General features: G+C 36.3%; 1 protein-coding gene across 1 annotated transcript in view; it reads left to right on the plus strand.

Moving 5' to 3' along the window:
- The window catches only part of Adamts3 (ADAM metallopeptidase with thrombospondin type 1 motif 3), a 343,729-nt gene that overhangs the window by 170,109 nt on the left and 156,247 nt on the right, over positions 1-17,373 (plus strand). The window contains exon 5 of the mRNA XM_087185304.1: positions 3,985-4,141. Coding sequence (XP_087041430.1) covers positions 3,985-4,141 — 157 coding nt within the window. The remainder of the gene's footprint in view (positions 1-3,984; positions 4,142-17,373) is intronic.

Raw genomic sequence — 17,373 nt, forward strand, 5'->3', positions numbered from 1 at the left:
CTCTGGAAAACCAGAGGCAAGTGGCTGAAAACAGGAAAGTAGGGAAGCAAGGAGAGCCTTTGAGAAGTCATATAATGAACTAAAAAGGGGACAGAGTTGGCATATGGGGAGATGATCCTCAGAGCCAGTGTGAAGTCTGTGAAGAGCGCCCTGCCTGGGAGGGTTAGGGAGGGGAGGGGAGCCTTTGTGGCTGAAGCCCAGCAGCCAAGGGCAGCACCAGGGGACCTGGGAAGGGTGGAGTCATGAAGTGGAGGGCTGAGGTCAGGGAAGGAACTTGAAGGGATTTGTTAATAATCTGGATAAGAAAGGAAGCCGTTGAAGGGTTTTGGGTAAATGAGTTTATATTTATAAGGTACCAAGTATTTCTTTTTTCCTGTCATCACTTTTCAAATTGGTCCTTTTTTTCTTTCTGCTTTCTCTTTTCTCTTCCCACTGCACTTCTGCCTCCTGGACTATTCCTGTATTCTTGAAAATCAGAAGTGATGACTATCTCAACTAGGGTTAGCATGTGAGAATCTGCCATACTTTTCCCTTGCTGCCTGGCAGAGGTGGGAACCACCCATACTGAAGTGGCAGCAATGGTCAGTCTGGACATTTGCATTGGCAGTGGAGCAGAACCGCCTCCCAGCCAACCTACAACCACCCTGAGCCTCTATGTGAGCAAAAAGAAAGTGCCTTCTGTTTGGAGGCTCAGCATGCTCAGTCCATTTGATACCACATCCATCAACTTTGTTCAGATTAGTGTGACCATTTGAAAGGGCAGTGTTGGCTGCTGTACTACGCGAGGATTGAAACAGTGAGCAAGACCAGTGACTGAGGAAACGTGTGTTGTGCTGTGTACTGGGGAGGTTGCAGTTGACATATGTCAGATAATTTTGGATGAAAAATCACTAACTCCTGTTGACATTTCCTTGTGTGTAGTGAGATTATGAAAGGAAGAAAATCTTCCCACCAATTTCAAGTATCATATTGTTCACTCTCCATACTTTCCATAGCTTGCCTCATTGAACACCTGTACGCATATACTTTTTAATCTGGGTAGACTGGGTAAAGTGAAGGGCAGGTGTCTTATTTTCCATGGTATCTATCTAATATAGTGCTTTATATAAGGTACCTTTTTCATTAAACTTAGTGAAGTAGAATAGATTCTCTCATTTCCTGCCCATCCAGATACTGGAGGCATGTGATCCAGTGTCTTACTCTGTACTGAGTTGCTGTGGAAAATATCTCAGCCTGGGTACTTTGTAAAGGAAAGAGATTTATTTAGATCATGATTCTGGTGGTCAGAAAGTCCACCAGAGCATGGTGCCAGTGTCTGGTAAGAGCCCTCTGTGTCCAGTGGTAAAGTCCAAAGAGGGAAAGAGCTGAATGTGGAAGGGGCTGGGCACTTGGGTTGCTCATTTTGTAGCAGCTTGCTGTTTTGAGAGCTTGCTTGGTCCTAGGAGAGCTACAGCACATTCATCCCCTCCTCACGGCTGCTCAGCTGCTAGGAGGCCTGACCTCTTAAAGGCCTCTCCACCTCCAGATACTGTGACATTGGGGCCCAAGCATGAGCCTCTGGAGAACACTATAAGTAAACCACCTTGCCACTGATGTGGCCTCATGCTGACTTAAATGTACTTTGCTTTCTGAGGGAAAATTTAATTGTATCAAATTTTGTTTTACCTGTGGTCTAGAGGGGATTTGAATGTTTGCTTACAAAGTGTGGAGAAATAATTCCCAAAGGCACAAGGGCTCATCCTCATGGTCCTCCTATCACACCATTCATTGCCCATTGTTCAGAGTTGCTAATGGTTTCAGCAGCACTATTTCCACTGAGTCAGGAGGCATCTGAGGTTGTCACTGGAATGTATGAAAAGTGTCAAGAGAGAAAGCATTTATAATTCAAATGAACAATGTTGAGGTTTGTAACTAAGAAATATCAGTGGAAAAAGAAGGGTGGGAGAAGAATGTAAATGATTACAACACAAGACACCTGAATGGATTAGGGGGCTAAGAAAGGACTGAAAGAAAGATGAGTAATGAAACTCTCATGATGATAAATTTCAACTTATAAACGTAAAAATATATAAGTAGACTTTTCTGAGATAAAGCCAGTTAGTGCTTCCTGCTGCCAACAGCCAGTCCTACTGATGAGAAGTTTTCACCTTAAACATGATGCTCTTTTACTGATTATTTGTTGTCTGTGTGTCTAGTTTGGATGTGTTTTATGGACATCATTAATTCATCCATGATGTATATAGGGCAAAAGCAGTGAGTGTTGAAATTACTGGTAATAAGAGATGTAAGTATATTATCACAATGTTGAAGAAATTAAAATGAAACTCAATAAGCATTAGAAAAATTGTGGAAATTGCATTTGTTGAGAGATGAGTCCATTGGTAATAGGGACAACTCTGAAGAGGGAAGAATTGATGCCACTTGTGAAAAATGTTGTGCATTTTACAGAGCAGGAGTAGTTAAAACGTAATTAGCTAGATGAAGGGAAAGCTGTACTTATTGGAGTGTGTATATGGAAGATCAGGATTAATATTAATGCTACTAACTCTGCACCACTTTACTTCTCTTACATGAAGGCCAGAGGTTTGTTCTGGAGGCTAAGGACCAAGTATGGTGAAAGTGTGGCAGTGGTACTTTTCCTGCAACCATGGCCCCTCGGTTCAAGGCCTGTTTGTATGTGCCCAGCATCACACAGGTTATAGAGTGGCATGTGGCGATGTCAGAGCTTTTAAAATTCGCAGAGATTCATACAAGGGAAGCAAGTGTGGAACTTACCTAGTGTAAAAATGAGGATGCAAAGCAGGGAGCAGATGTAAGTGCAATGGAAAAGATACAGCCAGAGGCTTTTTTCTGGACATGTATGCTCTTTGTGTTCCATTTTTCACTTCTGTGTTGGTGATATAAATGAGAGACATTAGATCAGTAGTTAGCACAGGGAAGAGAGACTTCCTTACCCTGTGTTCCATGAGAGCCAATGACTGCGTTTGTGAAAATAAAGAGGAAGTGAAGGACCTCACAAAACAGTTACTACTGACTTCACCATGTAACATATATTTCCAAAATAAATACAATTTAGACAGTAGCACATGATTTCCTTAGCTTAGTTTTCAAACAGATGTGTTGGTTTTAAATTAATACTGTATGTCAGTATATGGCCTGTAACATAGAAATATGAGCTGCAACTGTTTGACTGTAATGTGGAGTTGATATTTAAGGAAGAACACATTTTAGACAAAACCATTATTTGTCTTCAGCTATAGTACTGCATATAGTCCTGGTATTTTCAGAATAATCAAAGGATAAAGTAGAATTAGAAAATGATAACCAATAGATGGAAGGGACAGAAAATCAAGATAAGCTTTTAAGTGTGAACAGATGCAACTTGAGAAAAAAAATATATGTAGTCATAAAGTTACATTAAGATAGGAAAAGTATGTGTTCTTCAAACTGACAAATATTTGAAAGTGTGAGGTTTCCACAGAAGCTTAAAGAGATTATTTAAAGATAGAAATACCTAGAGTGCAGCAGGGATCACATTTCTCTCATACCATATGGTAGGAGAGGGAGATGTGAATGATTCAAAAAATGCTTAAAGAACAGGAACAGCAGCTTAACAATGGGTTATCGAGGGAAATTGGAGATGGTTTTTGAATTTATGTGTTCCATAAGATTTCTGTTGGAGATACAATGTCAAGTAGAATATATAAATAAACTTCCCTCTCAGTCTGATGAAATATATACATTGTATGGTTTTATTTTTACCTTATGTAAACTTTGTATTCTACCGTATATGAACTTTTTCATTCTTGTCATGTATGAATTTCTGCATTGAGTTACCGATACTTAATAGTAACCATTTTAAATGTATACAAAATGTGAGGAAAACGTTTTCACAAATTATATTCTTGCCATTTGGAAAAGGTGTACTTGTGAGCTGAAGATGGCATTTATTTCTTAAATTAACACACTTTATGCTCTTCCTAGGCTGGAATGATAAAAAGTGATAATGAAGAGTATTTCATTGAACCCTTGGAAAGAGGTAAGCAGATGGAGGAAGAAAGAGGAAGGATTCACGTTGTCTACAAGAGATCAGCCATTGAGCAAGCACCCATGGACATGTCCAGAGACATCCACTTCCAAGGTAGGCATCTGTGATAAGCCTGAATAACTGGCCACAGGTGAACATATGTTGGAAGCACCCCTCCTGTGAGGCAGGAAGCTGTGTTGTCATATTCTCATCTATAATGGGAAAGTAACAAAAGATGTTTATATTTCTAAATCATGAAATAGGCCTTTTAAAAAATGCAGAGAAGAGCATGTATGTTATAGATATTATTTTATTCTGGGGCATTATTATATCCCCAATATATTTCTTATGAATTCTTTTAAAAGTTTCACATTAAAATGTTTTTCTAGCTTATGTTAAAATTGAAAAATATTTATGTTCCACAAAGGTATCTAAATTATGGATTACTAGTGTTATTTTAAATGATTTTAAATGAGATATATTGGCATGGCAAAGAATTGTGTTTTAAGATTGAAAATAAATTAGTTATTTGACTTTAAGGTCTATTTTGTGAATTGTTTTTCCTATTTGAAGGAGATGTAAGTCCAGCTTTTCTTAGAATTTTATAAATGAAAACTACTGAAGTCAAGGAAATTATGGCACATGAAAATTTTCTATTTTTGTTTTAGTGAAATCTGAAATTAAGTTTATATTAAGGACATATTCTTTAGTTGAGGCAAAATTGTTTTCTCTTTGACTCAGTATTTGAAATTTTAATTGATAACAGCATGCACTTATAAAGTACATTTCCACTAATAAATCAATCATTTGTCTAAACTCAGATCAAAAACAAAATATGCCTCTGAGCACCTCTTACACTGTTTTCATTAAGAAGTTTGCTTTAGGCAGTCTACCTTGGAGGCAACAGGGTTGTACTTTGCTGACCAGCTTTTTATATTTTTTTATTGAATCCCTATGCCCTTAGGCTTCTCTTCTTAAATTGCAAACTCTTCATTCACCAGGAGCTTGGTGTTGAAGTGACTTTTGTAATTACTTCCTACCAGTGGGAAACAAAGAATAGTAGGCCTTTATCTTCTGGCTTCCTTTCAGGATTTTTATTTTCGTGCAGGACCCTAAATGCTTGTGTTGTTGGTGGGGTTGTCATGGTGCCGTGACGGGGTGTCTTTGTCCCAGGTGGGAGACATGGAGAAGTCAGAAATGATTTAGAAGTTGCTCCTGGTTGCTGGGGAATCAGGGTATGAAACAAGAACCAGAAAAATGGAAAGACTTTTATTTTTGTGATGTTAGGAAGTTCCTAGGTGCAGAGCCCTTCCTCATATCTGCAGATGTGTAGGTGCTCAAACCTTCTGTCTTGGGAAGTTCTCTTGGCCTATATGGCCTGATCAGAGAAAATCATTGATGGGCTTTGTAATTCCCCCAACAAAACAGTAGAAATTAATTTTAGCCATTATTTCCTAGTAAGTGAAACATGGAACGTATTGTTACTCAAAATTAATTTGTTAGCATGATCAAATAGCAACCGTTGTTTTAGGCAAGTGTGAACTTAGGAATGGTTCACAAGCACACCATTTTGTTCATAATATAATGAAAGGATCAGTGGGGCTGTGTCTATTGGATTGATAGGGAATATCAATCACATATGGAATTTTTTTCAGGTTTAGTAGATATTACTATCTGAGTTTTTATAACAATTTTTGACAAAAATGAAAACAATATGGAGATTAATTATGACACTGAATAATCAGGAAACTGAGTGTAAGTTAAAGGGTTAGCTGATGTGAAATAAAGTTAATACCTTTTTATTTTCTCAATAAAGCATTGAGCATACCACTACACATGCTGCATTGAGACTTCAGAGCTCAGAATTACTATTTGGTTATCCATGTGGCACTAACAGAGAGAGAGTCAGAACATGATTACAGACCAAAGAGAAAGGGATGACAGGGAGTGCATATTAGGGTAAAAAGCTGACTTGGGCAACTTGAACAAACTATTGATTCACTAATGGAATGATTGCCTACTCAGAAGCAGCTATATAAATTATTGATTCATGAGGGAGCAGTTCATACTATGAAAGTTTGTTACCATTTAAAATATATGTTTGCTCTTTTTGAATATGAAGTATATCCTATTATCATAATACACTTTTGGCATTTGATTGTACTCCAGACAACTGCTTTTGCTTTGAGGCATAACTATTTTTAATAAAATATCAACTACACTTTACCTCTGTCTATCCAAGCAATAGACATTACAAGCAAGGCTTATCTATGCTTAATTTCCTTTGAAATATGATGATTCATAAACTTTCATATTTGTAACTGGGAACCATTTGTTTAAGGAATCCAGATATTTCTAGAAGTTGTCTAATGTTTCATCATTTCTGCACCTGGTTATTTTTAAACAACATAACTTGCTATAAATTGGATGTTACTTATTTTATGTTATTGTTTTGTTTTTCTTGCTGAGTCATCAGACATTAACTTTAAAAATGTAAAGTTTACAAATGAGAGCCACGCTGTCCACTCTTGAGCACGCACACTTGAGTGTTTGCGCTTTTCTTGGTGGTCCCCTTACGTCTTTGCCGAAGACTCAGTTGGGCTACCCCTGTCCTCTTTCTCTTGGTCCCTTGTGCACATCTTTCTGGTACACTGTATGGAGCACAGATTGGTGATATAGATGTTGAAGAAAAAGGGAACAATGGAAAACAATAAAAGTAGTATGCAAATAATAATTTTATTTGAAAATTGTTTGAGTTTTATTCATGAGAACTGTTAATTAAAATGCAAGGGCTACAATTGAACCAAAATAAATGTTCCTCTAATGCAGGACTCTTTAAGGGGAGCTGAATACTTGTTTTTATTCATTCTGTACACCAATAATTTTACTCTAATTTTCAAATAACTGTCTAAAAATATCTAAATGTTAAAATTAATTAATGAAAATAATGGAGTTTAATGGAATTAAATAAAATTTCTTGAACTTGGTGCTGTCTGCTAGAGATTTGTTTTAGGATATGTGGAGCAATTTCCCTAATTAGGGAGATATACAGTTTATTGTGGGTAATTATTTATATACAGCATCTTACTATATCATTTTCAACTCCTTATGAAGTATCTAAAAATATGTGCATCTGAATGAAACATTAATGCGAATTTTCATCTTTCTAAACCATTTTAAATATTTTAAATTTATAAAAGTACTTATATGCTCCCCATTAACTTGTTCAATACTTTTTGGCCTGAGATATTTGTTCATTATTTCAGAGTTCTGATTAACAATATGAAGCATTATAAGGCACTGTGTTTTTTAATCTTTTATTGTAAGTACTTTTCATCCAAGCCCTGTGGAAGGTTTTGTTTCTCTCAGCATGCTTCACACACAACTGTGTATTCATACAGTGTTAATTGTACATGGTATAAAACATATTGCTCTTTGTGTTCAGCCCTGTCTCAGTACTTTGGCAGGGGTTGCTTTCCTGTTTTCAGGTCTTATCCCATGTGCTACAGGAATGAGAGCAATATCTAAGCCCTTTTTGGTAAGACAAGAGAGTGATAAAAATATTTTCTTTATAGCCTCAACTGTGAATGCCACTAAGCATTCTTCTAATAACAAGAAATTAGGATATTAGAACCAACCACTGAATTTCTTCATTTCTAATTTTGGATGACATGTAGGTAGAGCCACCATAGGAATTTGATGTAGGTGTCTGTACATCGTCTTTCTCATTGCATGAGCTCGGCCCTGGCTTGTAAGTCTTGTGAGCAGTGCTGGTGGAAATCACTGCCAAATATTGTACACTGACCTCACTGTTAACATTTCAAGGAGATGGAATTAAATAAAACAAGCTGGAATATGTGATTTTTGACTCATTCAACATCTATCTCTCGTCTGTGATGATCCTACACTGGAAAAATCAGAAAAAGCATTTGTATGGTTCAGGTCACATTGACATTTTCTAAGTCCCCTGGACAACCTTCTATTACTTACCAGCATTATTTTCTTAAATTTATAGAAGATAAATTATAAAATACTGTCAGGTAAGACCTACACAAATTACTAGTGGACATTTCTGGTATATATTGAGATTATTTCTATAGATTCGCAATTTGAAGCATGGACATTGGACAAAATAGTTACTGCAATATTCATTCAGCTTCTTATTCTTGAAAAGGCCTCATTTTATGAATTGTTAATTTCAGGTATGTGGCTATTATTTTATTGAGTCTCAGAATGTTGCTATTGCTCAGGTCCACTCACAGGTACATAGGAGCATCGTTCATCTCCATTTCCTCCCTTCTTCATTTTATTGCAGTTATGTTAAAACATTGCAGATAATCTCAATTAACTTCAGGTTTTGTATCCTGTAGAGGAATTAAGTAAATGGGAAGCCAAGGATTTACTTTGAATAGTGGAGATTACAAAAGTGGACATTCACTTTATTCAGAAAGCAGTTACACAAGACATTTACTAATTCTTTGCAAATAAATGCTCATGGAGAAAGAAAAAACATGATGATAGAAGACAACTGCCCTATGATGTAGAATGCACATGCTTTTCTTTTGCACTAGAGCCTTGTATGTTAACATATGTTAACCAGGGAATCAGTGTTTTTGGCAGGCTGTGTAGGCATCTCCAGACTGATAATTCTTTTGCCTGCTTGCTGCTAGCCTGGTTGGCATTTTCTGAAAGCTTTCTTCGACTCTCCCTAGTGCCATTGACCACCCTAACCTCGGGCTGGGACTTTCGTTCACCCAGCCCGCCTGGTCCACCAATAGCTGCTGTGGTGACACTGCATTGACACTGGTCTCACAGACTTTTTTGACAGCCCCACATGAGCTTTTCCACTCCACAGGGAAGGACAGCAGTGACAGCTTCCCTGGCTGGAACCAAATTGATAATGTTAGCAGCCCATGAATATTCTCCCAGCGTCTGCAAAATAAAGCGGGTCAAAGATTTGACCGTGGGAGCTGCTCACTGATCTATATTTTTTATAGAGTTCCACTTGTAGATCTGAGACTAGGCCCTTGTGGGAGATAGAAATTAGAACTACCCTTTCCCCACTCTTGTTTGCCTCTCATCCCGGAAGCAACCAAGATTAAAAGAGCTACATTGGACTTTTCCTCTAATTAAATGCTTTTTCTTTGCACTTCATGTCATAACTAAGATATATGATGATTGGGACTTTCTCTAAACAGGAGAAAAATGAAAACAAAAAACAAATAAAAACTTAATGATTATGGACTCCCAGCCTAGCCCTGATGTATTATGTGAGAATGAAAAGGATTGAGAATATCCTCCCCCTCTCTACACAACCTACTTTATGACTCTTCTTTTTAAAATCATTGTTAAACTCAGAAGAAGGAATACTGTATATTCCCTTTTTAAATCATGGTAAGGACATTTAACATGAGATCTACTCCCCACAGTTTTCATATGTATAGTGCTGTATTGGTGACTGGAGGTGCAATGCACAGCACACATCTCTAGATCCCAGTCCTTCCTTCATCATAATATTTTACACTGAAGAGCAGCTCCCCATTCCCCCACTCCTCTGACAGCCCTGTTCTACACTCTGCTTCTATGTGTTTGACTGTTCTTGATAATCACTATAAATGGAATCAGACAGTGTTTGTCCCTTGATTGGTTTATTTCACCTAGTATAACATCCTCAAGGTTTATCCATGTTACCACATATGGCAGGACATGGGAGAGTAAATATTTCTTTGAGATCTTGATTTCAATTCTTTTGGCTATATATTAAGAAGTAAAATTGCTGGATCATATGGTAGCTCTATTTTGAATTTTTGAGGCCCTTCTATACTATTTTCTTTAATGGCTCTATGAATTTCTATCCCCACCAACAGTGTGCAGAGGTTCCCTTTTCTCCACTTCCTTGCCAACTCTTTTTTTCTTTTCTATTTTCTTCCTCCCTTCCTTCTTTCTTTCTTACAGTAGTCATATTAACAGGTTTGTGGAGATATCTCCTTGTTGTTTTGATTTGCATTTCCCTGATGCCTGGTGATAGCAACCATCTTTCCATTTACCTGTTGGCTCTTTGTGCCTTCTTTTGTGAAAGGACTCTTTACTTCTTTGCTTATTCTTTAATCTGGCTATTTGGGGATATTTGCTATTAAGGGAGCTACATATTTTGACTGTTAGTCTCATCATATTAATGATTTGAAGTTACTTTTTTCCATTCCACAGTTTGGTTTTTCACTCTGTTAATTTTTCCCTTTGCTATGCAGGATTTTTTAGTTTTAGAAAGTCCCACTTGTCTGTTTTTTGCTTTGTTGCTTATGCTTTTGGTATCTCATGCAGCAAATCATTGCCAAAAGCAATACCATGAAACCTTTGCTCTATGTTTCCTTAATAATTTTAGTTTCATGTCATATGATTAAGTGTGCAATACATTTGAATTCAAATTTTTGTATGGTGTAAGTTAAGGGTCCAGTTGTATTCTTCTGCATGTGGTGTTCAGTTTTCCCAGCATTATTGTTGAAGACACTGTTTCTATTGTATATTCTTGGAAACTTGATGGAAGACCAGGATTTATTACATGGATTTCTCAGTTCTTTATTCTGTTACATTGGTCTATATATCTGTTTTTGTTCCATTGCCATTACATTTTAATTACTGTAGCTTTGGAGTATATTTTGAAGTGAGACAGTCTGATGCTTCTAGTTTTGTTCCTTACTTTTTCTTTTTTTCTTCTTCTTTATGGCTGTTTAGATCCTCTGTGGTTTTGTAGGAACTTTAGAATTTTTTTTCTATTTCTGTTAAAAATATGCTATTGGATCTTTGAAAGGAGTGGCATAGAGTTTGTAGGTTGTTTTGAACAATATGAATATCTTCACAACATTAAGTTTTCAACGCATGAACACAGAATATCTTTTATTTATGTCTTCTTTGTCCTTGATGAAACAAGGACTTCCTCATAATCTTTCCTTTTTTCCCTTTTGTCTTTTTCCACTCAAGACTTTTCAGCCAGTGCTTGGAGAGGATTAGTAAGTAGGTTATCTCTACACAAATGTTGCAGAATTTCAAGACACAGGAGAGACCAGTGGGAATCAGGAGGATTTATTTAAGGTGTACACTGGCTCAATGGACTCCTGTCCAAAGGAAGAACATTGAACAAAGAGAAGTTTCAGCTTTCATACAGTTTGTCAAAGGGTGTGGTTTTTCTAGTGATGCAGCAAGTGAGTTTACCAGAACAGGACAAGGGCAGATAGTTTTGTAACTTTGCCTTAAAAGAAGACAGTGTCTTATGAATCATATGAGAATAAGATGACATAAACGTAGTTTACAGGACATAGTTGCCAATTTTATCTGTACCAGAACAATGAATTAGTTACAGCTACAGGGGGGAGAACGGGTGATGGGGGGGACGGACGGCTCAAGGTTAAGAAGAACTTGTTTTTCTTTAAGTCCTGCTTCACAAAGACAAGGAGAAATAAATATTTTATTTTCTGAATACCATCTTTATTGCATTTCTCTGGTTTCTATGTTTAATGTTCTTGTTGAAGTTGTAGAAACCATATGTACTAAAGAGTTGCTGAAAGATTTCTTGTTGGGATATTTTTCTTTTTTTTTATTTTGCTCATGTAATTTGAAAGGAGAAATGACAAGCTGTCAAATACAAAATAAATAACATGCTTACCAATGGGTTTGATGTTAGAAAAAAATAAATGTTTACCTTCATAATTTAAGCACCATGCTTTATCACCTGATTTGTAACCTAAAACACATTGAAAATAGGCCTTTGACATCCTGAGTCGCTAGAAGAACATTGGACTTTTTCTTTCTTTCGTTCTTTCTTTCTTTCTTTCTTTATCTTTCTTTCTCTCTCTCTCTCCTTCCCTCCCTCCCTCCCTCCCTCCCTCTCTCTCTCTCTCTCTTCTTTCTTTCTTTCTTTCTTTCTTACCAGGAATTAAACTCAGAGCCTTCAAACATTGAACTTTTCCATTTTCTAGTGGTTCTATGTCTAAATTTATGGTCTTAATCCTACTTGACTTTTTTTTTCTTTTCTAATATATGGAAACACAGAGTTTTATGCCAAATTCCATAGAATTTTAAATGTGATTAAAATAATAAATTTATTTTCCTTATGAATATAGAAACATGTTTTATTAATATTACTATGAATTACTAAGAGATTTATGTAAATCTCAGAATATATAGGTTTAGTGTAGTCACTCTGAGGCCATACAGTTATTTTTCAGATTTCCTAACCTTTTGTCTAGAGGTGGCATGCTAGGGTTGAAAGTGACAGAAGTACCATGTCGAGACCTCCTTTAGTACAAAGGGAGAGGTCATCTGTTTTAGCATTCTTCAGTTCTTGGCAATAACAAAGGAAAAATTAAGGCCAATCATAATGGCAGTTCCTTGCTTTGGCCACCTAGATCTAGTGACTAAAGCTTAAAGAACTGCTTGAATGTGATATATAGCAGAAAAGCCAATAAACTAATGGGAATGGAAAACCTTAAGTTCTCAGTGTTTAGTCCCTTGAGGATAGCTCTCAGATTTTTAGTTATAGGGACCTAAAAGAAGAACTTGGTATAAATAGTTATTTTAGAAAATATATTTTGCTTAATGTAAGGCCATGTGATGTGAATATGAAATTGTGCACAATTTCTGGTCATTCTTCATTCACCCCCCACCCCCAGACCTTAATGGACATTTTTATGAAAGGTGTTTCATAGCCAAGGAAAGAGTCCAACTATGTTGAATTTCTTAGAGTTACAGGTAGCCAAGGAAATCCTGTAAAAACAGACTCAAATGTTGATTCTGTTCTATTTAGCTAGTTTTAAAATTGGATCTTCAATCTTGGTCTTTGTAATACTAAAAAATAATAAATCTAAGTATTGATTCTTCTTTTTTTGGATACTAGACCATTTAACATGTACCACTTCAGTGATTTTATCATTTACTATGTCACAGAGAAGGAAAAAGGAATCACATGTCTCACCTAATTTGTGAGAAGACTACATTTATCAGAGATGGAGTTGGTAACCTTGGTTTATGCATTTTAAAGCTATGAAGACATCACACTAAATTATTAGTGATACATTTTAGACTCTTGAGGTATTGATACCTGAAAATTATCCTGTTTTTATTGGATGCTTAATATGTGCTCTATCAATGAACTAAACTAAAATTGAAATGGACTAAAAATTTAAATATTAAAACAGAAACACTAAACCGGCTGAAAGAGAGGTTAGGTAGAAGTCAGGAAGACATTGGCATAGGAAAAGATTTTATGAACAAAACCTCAGTTGCCCATGAACTAGCACAAACAATCAACAAGCAGAATCTCTTCTTACTAAAAAGCTTCTGCACGGCAAGAGAAACCACCAACAGTGTGAAGAGACAAACCACAATGTGGGAAAAAAATTTCAACAGCAGTTCCTCAGACAAAGGTCTACTGTCTAGACTATATAAAGAACTTTAAAAAATCAAACCTACCAAATTTATTTATTTTCTTTCTTAAATTCTTTTATTGGTACATTTTAGGTATACAGTACATTTACATTTATCTTTGGGTGCTTATACCTGTACATGATGTATCTTGGTTCTTATTTTTTCCCCATTACCTATGTGCCCTTCACCCCTAAACCCTTCCCTATTTATATACTTCGCTTCCATTTTTTTTTCTTTTCTCATAATTTTTCCTTTCCATTCTTTCCTTTCTCCTTCCCCTCCCACCACCCCTACCCCTTTGGACCTTTTCCTATTTCAAAGTATCAATTATTAGTTAAAGTATCAATTAAAGTATCCTTTTAGTCCTTATTTATTTATACTCTCAGTTTCTCATACTAGAGAAACTACTTGTGTTTACACATGTGTGTCTTATTTATTTCACTTAAGAGTATGGCCTCAATATGCATCCATTTAGCTATAAGTGACTCTAGTTTCTCATTCTTTATGGCTGAGTAGTACTCCATTTTATTAAAAAAAAACCACATGTTCTTTATCCAATCTCCAGTTGATGGGCACTTGGGCTGTTTCCAAGCTTTAGCTATTAGGAACTGTGCCACTATAAACATGGATACACATATATCTCTGTGGTATGATTCTTTTAATTCTTTTGGGAAAATACCCAGCAGGGAAATAGCTGGGCCAAATGGGACTTCCAGCCCTAGTTCTTTGAGGTATCTCCACACTGATTTCCATAGTGGTTGCACCAGTCTGCACTCCCACCAACAATGGAGAAGGGTTCCTTTCTCTCCACACCTCTGCCAGCATTTGTTATTGGTTGATTTCTTGATAGCAGCCATTCTTTCTGGGGTGAGGTGGAATCTCAGTGTTGTTTTCATCTGCATCTCTTGAATGACCAGTGATGTTGAACATTTTTTCATGTGTTTATTTGCTGCTTTTACTTCTTTGTCTGAGAAATGTCTGTTCATTTCAGATGCCCATTTTTGAATTGGGTCTTTGAATTTGGGGGCTCTGATTTTTTTCAGTTCTTTATATATTCTAGATAGTAGCCCTTTGTCTGAGTTACAGCTGCTAAAAATTTTTTCCCACATTGTAGGTTGTCTGTTAGCTCTGTTGGTGGTTTCTCTTGCAGTGCAGAAGCTTTTCAATAAGATGAAATCCCAGTTGTTGATTCTTTCTGCTAGTTCCCGTGCTACTGAGGTTTTGCTCATAAAGTCTTTTCCGATGCCAATATCTTCAAGAGTTCTACTTAACTTATCTTCCAGTAAGTTTAGTGTTTCTGTCTTAATATTTAGATCTTTAATCCACTTAGATCTCAGTTTAGTGCATGGTGATAGATATGGGTCTAGTTTTAATCTCTGACAGGTTGAAATCCAATTTTTCCACCACCATTTATTAAATAGGCTATCTTTCCTCCAATGAGGGTGGTTGGCTCCTTTGTCAAAGGTGAGGTGGCTGAGTATGTCTGAAGTTGTTTTTTCATCTTCTGATCTATTCCACTGATCCTCAGGTCTGTTTCTTTGCCAGTAGCATGTTGTTTCTATCACAGTAGCTTTGTAGTATAGCTTCAAGTTGGGTATTGTGATACCCCCAGCCATGTCTCTGTTGCCCAGAATTGCTTTTGCTATTCTAGGTCTCTTCTGGTTCCAAATGAATTTTTGGATTGCTTTCTCTAGCTCTGTGAAGTATATTGTTGGAATTTCAATCAGCATTGCATTAAATCTATATAGCAGTTTTGGAAGTATGGCCATTTTCACTGTATTGATTCTTCCTACCCATGAAAAGGGGATGTCTTTCCATTTTCTTATATCCTCCTTGATCTCCTTTTTCAGAGTACTGTAGTTTTCAGCATAGAGGTCTTTTCCTTCCTTTGTTAGATTGATTCCTAGATATTTCATTTTTTTGGATGCTATTGTAAAAGGAATTATTTCCCTAATTTCTCTCTCAATGAGTCTGCTCTTTGTGTATAAGAAGGATATTGTTTTTTGAGTGTTAACCTTATATCCAGCTACTCTACTGAATCTGTCAATTAAGTCCAAAATTCTTTTGGTAGAGTTTTTTGGGTCTTCTATGTAAAGTATCCTATCATCAGCAAATAATGAGAGTTGAACTTCTTCCTTTCCTATCTTTATTCCTTTTATTTCTTTCTCTTTTCTAATTGCTGTGGCTAATCTTTCCAGAACTATATTGAACAGGAGTGGTGATAGTGGGCATCCTTGTCTTGTTCCTGATTTTAGTGTGAAAGTTTTCAGTTTTTGACCATTTAGTATGATGTTGTCTGTTGGTTTTTCATAGATAGCCTTAATCAGGTTGAGATAAAGACCTTCTATTCCAATTTTGTGTAGGGTTTTTATCATGAATCGGTGTTGTATTTTGTCGAATACCTTTTTTGCATCTATTGAGATGATCATATGGTTTTTCTCCTTGACTCTGTTAATATAGTGTATTACATTTATTGATTTACGTATGTTGAACCATCCTTGCATCCCTGGGATAAATCCAACTTGGTCAGCATGTATGATCTTTTTGATGACCCTCTGTATTCTCTTTGCCAGTATCTTGTTGAGGATTTTTGCATCTATGTTCATTAGGGAGATTGGCCTGTAGTTCTCTTTTTGGGTTGGTTGTTTCCCTGGTTTTGAAATCAAAGTCACACTTGCTTCCAGGAATGAGTTTGGAAGCCTTGCTTCCCTTTCAATTTCCTTGATGAGTTTAAAGAGTAATGGCATTAGTTCTTCTTTAAATGCCTTGTAGAATTCAGCAGTGAAGCCATCAGGACCTGGGCATTTCTTTGTTGGTAAATATTTTATTACATTTTCAATTTCACCCATTGTAATTGGGGTGTTTAGAATTTCTCTATCTTCTTCATTTAACTTTGGCAATTCATATGTATCTAGGAATCTGTCCATTTCTTCTGTGTTTTCCATTTTATTAGAGTACAGGGTCTCGAAGTAGGTATTGATGATGTTTTGGATTTCTGCTGGGTCTGTTGTGACTTCCCCTTTCTCGTTCTTAATTGCATGGATTTGAGTCTTTTCTTTCCTTTTTTTGATAAGGCTGGCTAAAGGTTTATCAGTTTTATTTATTCTTTCAAAAAACCAACTCTTTGATTCATTAATTTTTTGTATCATTAGTCTCCATTGCATTGATTTCTGCTCTGATCTTTATAATTTCCTCTCTTGTGTGGGCTCTGGGTTTGTTATTCTCTTCTTTTTCTAGGAGTTTGAGGTTCTGCATTAGATTATTTATCTGAGTTCTCTCTGTTTTCTTAATATGGGCATTCACTGCTATGAATTTCCTGCGTAGAACTGCTTTCATTGTGTCCCATAGATTCCTAAATGTTGTAATGGCATCATCATTTACTTGTAGAAACTGTCTAATTTCTTCTCTAATTTCCTCTGTGACTCATTGGTTGTTCAGGAGGGTGTTACTCAATTTCCAGGTGTTTGTGGAAGCTTTGCAGTTTCTCATGTTATTGATCTCCAATTTTATTGCACTGTGGTCTGATAATATACAGGGGGTAATTTCACTTCTTTTACATTGCCTTAGACATATCCTGTGAGCTAGCATGTGGTCTGTTTTGGTGAATGACCCGTGTGCAGCTGAAAAGAATGTGTATTCTGATTTTATGGGGTGGAACACTCTGTAAATATCTATTAAGTCCATTTGTTCAATAGCTTGGTTTAGTTCTAGAATTTTGTTGTTAATTTTTTTCTAGTTGATCTGTCTATTTGTGATAGTGGGGTATTGAGGCTCCCCACTACAACTGTATTAGTGCTTTTTTGGTTTTTCATATCCATTAATATTTGTTTCATATAGTTGGGGGCATTTGTATTCGGTGCATTGTCATGTCTTCCTCTTGGATTGTTCCCTTCACAAGAATGTAATGACCAACTTTGTCACTCTAA

Source organism: Heterocephalus glaber, unplaced genomic scaffold (assembly GCF_053883595.1).
Source record: "Heterocephalus glaber isolate CG9 unplaced genomic scaffold, H.glaber_assembly_v1.0 deba00000281, whole genome shotgun sequence".
NCBI classification, from domain to species: Eukaryota; Metazoa; Chordata; class Mammalia; order Rodentia; family Bathyergidae; genus Heterocephalus; species Heterocephalus glaber.